The sequence below is a fragment of the Populus euphratica genome, unplaced genomic scaffold, assembly GCF_000495115.2.
Source record: "Populus euphratica unplaced genomic scaffold, PopEup_1.0 scaffold31.1, whole genome shotgun sequence".
Taxonomy (NCBI): domain Eukaryota; kingdom Viridiplantae; phylum Streptophyta; class Magnoliopsida; order Malpighiales; family Salicaceae; genus Populus; species Populus euphratica.
Window position 1 is genome coordinate 1,533,701 of NW_011499850.1, and position 5,928 is coordinate 1,539,628.

The window sequence follows — 5,928 nt, forward strand, 5'->3', positions numbered from 1 at the left end:
GTGGTTTTTTAAGTTTCAAATTTATAAAACTAAAACTGAATCGAATCAGTCTATTTTTTAAAATTTTAATTAGTTTAATCAGTTTTTTTTTATGATTTGATTTTTCAGTTATTTTTTCAATTTTTTTAATTTAATTGATTTTTTGATTTATTTATTTTTCAGTTATTTTTTCTAATTTTTTTAATTTAATTGATTTATTTACTCACCCTTATTTCATCTTGTGCTAAAAACATAAGACCCTTGTAAAAAAAATTACAAATATAAAACTTACAAATAACAATGGATAAAAGAAACATCTCATCAAATTAAATTTTTTTCATGTTTAAAAATCGTTTAACATTTCTCATATCTCAATTATACAATCCATGAATGGTGAAATCGAAACTTTAATTTGTTTCAATACCAAGTTGAAATATATATAATAATGGAAGGACTCTAATGTAGTTTTCCCCCTAAAACGATAACAAAAACAAGATACAGTAAGAAAACAAGGCGCGGCCTTTCCTCGTCCTTGCTCTCTTTCTCTCGCTCTGGACCTAGTAAATTTCTACTTCCACTACGGCTGACACTGTCAGAGAGGTAAGAAATCAAATGGGAAGCACAAACGACGGCGAAACGACGTCGTTGGGACGAAAATCGATGGTGGAAGTTCGAGGAGCCGGGGGTAAATTGAGGAAACCGCCGTCGCGGAGGCCACTGGCAACACCGTATGCTCGGCCGCAGGATAACCAAGAGCAACGGCGTCGGTGGTTGTCGAAGCTGGTGGATCCGGCTTACAAGTTGATTTCTGGCGGTGCGAACTTGATTTTCCCCTCTTTCTTCTCCAAATCGGAGTCTGTGGATGACGATGCTAATCGGGAAGAAGATGACGGTCAGTTATAATAGTCTCTGTTTTCTTTGTGATTAAGTTTGATTATTTAGGGTTTTGTATTAAGTATTTTGAATGATTTTTTTTTTTTTAAATATTTTTTGAAGCTGCCGATTTGCGATTATTTATTTATGTGTTTTTATTTTTAATTTGATTAGTTATATGTTTTTTAATTTTTTTATAGTGAAATCACACGAGGAGGTGGAGGAGCAGAATGCTAGTGGTGATGATGCCAATCTCACTGTTAATGTAAGGCAAAACTTTATCTCTTTGTGGAAAAACATTCAAACTTTCAATTAGATAGGTTGAATTGAGGAATGTTGGCCTTGAAATGAATGAAGTGTGTTGTTTGACTTGTTCCCAATTTTGATTCTAGTTCGAAATATTTGGACGACATACTTGCTGCAACTTTCTTTTGTTGGAACAATTACTTTTCGTTTCGGGTTAGCTGATGGTTTTGTAAGGAGTAATGCTTGGCATGATGAATGGTTTTTAATGAATACTAACAATAGGGGTAGTGTTTTTTTCCCCTTTTCTATTGCAACTTTTGGAGCATTTATGTTTTAGTGTATTCATGTTGAATTTGTTTAATTTATTTTGCTTTATGAGTCATTACTTATTTTGAAGGTGCAGAAAAACACTTGGTATTCTTGATGCAAATTGATTGTAAACAGTAAACCTCATTTCCGTTCCCCCCCCCCGGTTTTTTGTGGGTTCTTAATGTCATGTGTTTTTTGTGCTACATTTTTCTAGTTTAATTTATGTTCTGGAGAGTAATGAAATTTTCTAACAGCTTATCAGGGATAGTAATATATGTTTGTTATTTTGCGCATTTGTTCCTTTCTAACTAGTATCGGTTTAGATTTTAGAATATGAAGTTGTAAGTTTTTATTCTCTGTTTGTTTTATATTTTCATGAGCATTTACTGAAAGAATGTTATGATTGATGTATTCATGAATTATTTGTACAACAGTCTTATTATAACATAAGCTTTTCTTCAGGCCTTTTAACTTCTGGCATTTCTGTGAATAAAATAGTCTCACCATTGGGAATTATTTCTGGCAGCAAGCAGCACCCAGATCAACTGATGTAGCTGGTACTAGCAGAGCTGCAGAAATATCCAAGAGTGGTTCTGACTTTGAGGGCCATGAACATCAAAAACTTGGCATTGCTGGTCATAATGGGCTTTCTGAAATTGAACAAGTAGTGAAGGACCGAAAATTTTCTAGGTAATGATATTTGATTACGTGTAAATATAATCTTAAAGAAACATGGACTTTTCGTACCACTTTTGTTCCACCATTGCCATTGAACTGACATGGAGCATGGCTGTGATGATCTAAATATGAAAAATTCATAGTTCTCACCATCACTATGCAGGGATGAAATTAATCGTTTGATGGAGATACTTCATTCAAGAGCTGTTAATCTTCCAAATGTTGAGCAAGAAAAGGAACACTCAAGCATGACTGTTAAAGATGTTGGAAGGCCTGCTGCTGCCATTGAATGTTCAAGAAAGTCAACTGAAGAAAAGCGAGAAGATATTAACACAGCTATTTGGGGAACATCAAAAATTCAAGAAAAGAGATATTCAAGCATGATTCCTGGAGTTGTTGGAGGCCTTGCAATCCCATTTGAAAGTTCAACAAAGTCAACTGAAGAAAAGCATGAAGATTTGAATACAGCTATTTGGGGAAACTCAACCCCTCTTGTCAAGTCAACTGTGAGTGGAATAAATTATTGCATTCAATGTGCATTTTCAATGCAGCATGTGTTTATAAATACGATACAATGTATATTAGATGTTCAAGGCGCATGCTTCATGTACTTTGCAAGGCCCATGCTTCTCTAAATCCACGTACTTAGTCATGCATCAAGCATTGGATTTTCATATCAGGGAAGATACATGCAAAAGATCATTCTTGAGATTGCTTATACATTTGTGTTTGGAACTTAATCTGAATATACATCTGCATGCAGGCACACACTCATATGAGCTATTTTTTCAGCACACCATTGGAAATAAGGCTTAAAGTAAACTTGACCAGATTATGACTTTAGGAATTAAGTTACAATGAGGACATCAGTGCTTGACAGTGTTTTTGTTAATGGCATGGCTGTCCACTTGCATCCTTCAAGGAAAAGAGTTTTTTTCTGGAAAGGCCTGAGAGGAAATTGGGAAAAAAAGAAAAGACAGGAATCTAAGTTATATTCATATACAACATACAGACACATATACCTCAATATTTTCTCCTTTTTTCATAATTGCTAGGAATGGTTTACTTTTGCAAATGCACAAGTGAACTGCACAAAATTGGATGCATACTCTATTTTCACTTTCTCATATATCCATGGATAGCCTGATAGTTGTGTGTAATCTCACAGCTGCCAGATGATGTTGGAGCCTCACCAATTGATATTGCAAGGGCTTATATGGAAAACCGAGCATCAGAAGTAGGCTTTGGCTCTAAGAGTTTAATTTCAAAAGATCGAGGGGCATTAGTGATTGGCAACCTGCTTGGATCAAAGCCATTTTTGCCATCTCCTTCACCTAAGCCCTCCACATGCTGGCCAGGTGCCATGGTACAGGATCAGCGTGGGTTTATGACTCCACAAAGTCAAAGAGGCAGATTCGGGCTTCACAATTTTCCCCGAACTCCTTATTCTAGAACTTTTTATTCAAAGTCTAAGTCCCAGGTATGTGGAATCAAGTTTTCTTATGCCAATGGTGCTTTTTTGGACATGTTTCATCACATGTGATATGACTCTTTTCTTTCTACACATTTATCGGTTGCTTCAGTTACAAGGTGATCATGATAAGCCCTTGAATGTGATGTCATCTCCCTTTCAGCAGCCCCAAACTCCTGTATATGGACAGGTAACTTTCTTTGTCTGAAATCATTGTGTTTCTATGTCTTGTCTATGTAATTTATTTCAATGGGATGCCATCATGTTGTTCTGTTACCCTGGACAAGAAAATTTTAAATTTATGGACAGGTAATTTTTCCATATTCATAGTCATTGAGTTTTTCTGTCTTGTGGATGTGGTTATCATGTTCTTTTGTTTCTTGGACAAAAAGATTAAAAAACATATCATGTTCTTTTGTTTCTTGGACAAAATTTTTTTTAAAAAAATATGGCATAATTGTGTGATATGTTATAGTGATTCTAGTTATGGTCGAGACTTAACACTCCAGTGGAATTTTAGATGCATTGGCTGCATGAAAATGAACTAATTTCTTGGCCTAAGGTGAAGTCTTTTTGTCCTGCCGTCGAAATTTTCTTTTGTGTGTGATTATATGCTGCTGTTGTCTTGGTACAACTATTTTCATTATCAATAAACTTTCAAGTATTGTTCTTAATTTCAGTTTTTGAGCTTGTAGGTGAATTCAAGGGGCAATTCAGTGGATGATGTACATGGTTCTGTTGGACCCATTCGTAGGACTAGGGTAAGGCATAAAGCTGCTGCAGAAACTCCTTCTAGAGGGTCTGCTAGTTATCATTCAACTTTAAACAGTCCTCAGGTGGAAAACTTCAATGCCTTTGAAGGATTATTTTCAGGTGTAAAGAAGAGTACAGAAAAAGGAGGAACAAGCAGCCCCTCAAAATTTCTGGTAGCAGATAGTGAGCCACAAAGCTCCAAAGTCAGTGTTCCATCTGTTCCTCCACATTCCAGGCAGATGGCTCAGAAAATATTAGAACACTTGGAGAGAAATTTGCCAACTCCTAAAGAGAAATCTGCTGAGTTGAGGCTAGCCACCTCCTGGAAGAAATCCCTCTCCTCAAACAATAATAATAGCTTGGCCAATGGCCTCGACTCTTTGAGGAAACCAGATCAAGCTGACAAAACAAATCCAGCTCAGGCGACTGAAGATAGAGGGAATCTTCTTTTTAAGTTTGCTCCTCGGGAAGTTACTGTTGAATCTGACGCTGTTGCCAAAAATAATACTTCAGCTTCAGACATGAAGGCTGTGACAGATGCCACTTCCTCGGAGTTTCCAAGTTTTCAGAAGAAGCCTCCCACTCACTCTTCAGGGAATAAACCAATTTTGCCTTCTATTACCGTTGGCAAGCCTGATCAAAGATGGGCATTATCTTCTGATAAGACAACTTCCGGATTTACTTTCCCTGTCTCTGCATCTTCGAGTGTAAACTCTGAGCCTCCAACTCCAACCATCATGCCATCAAGCTCAGCAACTGTTGCGTCTCCACCTAAAGATGCATCCTCAATTCCTTCATATAGTTTTGGCTCTAAGAAGTCTGGTCCCGCCCTTGTTTTTTCTTTCCCTTCAACAAGCAACGCCTCTATACCAGACAATGCGTCTTCCGATCTGAAGTTCAAGTTTGGATCAGAGAAGACAACTAGGTTATCTTTCAGTTCTATAGGCAAAGATGCCATCTGCTATTAAAGAAAACAATGGCATTTTTATGCTTTTTTTCCTGGTATTTTTAGGTATTCATCCTTTTCCAACATTTGCCAAATTAACTGCATTGAATTATTAGTGATTGACAGAACTCGTGTAGTTCTCATTTCTGAATCATCATAGCCCCAAGCCCGAAGATTGGCCCATGGCCCATGTCGAATCTGTTTAGGCCCAAATGCCTGCTGGTGAGTTTGCTTTGGGGCAGACCAGAGTGGGTCCTGACTGGCCCCCAGCTGTTCCTTGTTGTGGATGAAACTTGATGATTTAAACAGTAAGTGGCATAAATTCTTATCACACAATTGGAGAATCTGCGTACAGAAAGACTTTGGTTTTCAACATTAGAACATGATGCCGTGGGAATCACATGTTGCTCCGTGGGAATCACATGTTGCTCCCATTTTCATTGAAGAACTTGTACCCTTTCAGCTAGCTTACGATTATTATCATTCACTCTGTCCCTGTGGGTTCCATCTTAACGACCATTGAATTTCATGCTGCCCCACCTTTTTACTCTTCTTTTACTGGTTTAATTTCATTTTCTTCCCTCTAGTTGTCCTCGCTACCTTAGATTGAGATCTAATTTATCTCTGGAAACCGTGTGCATCTTCTTCTTCTTGATTTTTTCCCTTACAACTA

General features: G+C 37.1%; 1 protein-coding gene across 1 annotated transcript; it reads left to right on the plus strand.

Annotated features, from left to right (window-relative positions):
- The first annotated feature begins 475 nt into the window (after positions 1-475).
- On the plus strand, positions 476-5,409 carry LOC105121010 (nuclear pore complex protein NUP1-like). The gene is made up of 7 exons (XM_011019476.1): positions 476-871; positions 1,053-1,117; positions 1,934-2,097; positions 2,249-2,591; positions 3,254-3,565; positions 3,669-3,746; positions 4,252-5,409. Exons 1-7 carry the CDS (start codon positions 592-594, stop codon positions 5,275-5,277), a joined length of 2,268 nt encoding a protein of 755 aa, XP_011017778.1. The 5' UTR covers positions 476-591; the 3' UTR covers positions 5,278-5,409.
- Positions 5,410-5,928: the final 519 nt, after the last annotated feature.

Bases quoted from the DNA above. Each gene is read 5' to 3' on its own strand.
- LOC105121010 (XM_011019476.1), top strand. From the start codon at position 592: ATGGGAAGCACAAACGACGGCGAAACGACGTCGTTGGGACGAAAATCG. The intron at 872-1,052 runs GTCAGTTATAAT...ATTTTTTTATAG, and splicing joins TAATCGGGAAGAAGATGACG to TGAAATCACACGAGGAGGTG. The intron at 2,098-2,248 runs GTAATGATATTT...ATCACTATGCAG, and splicing joins AAGGACCGAAAATTTTCTAG to GGATGAAATTAATCGTTTGA.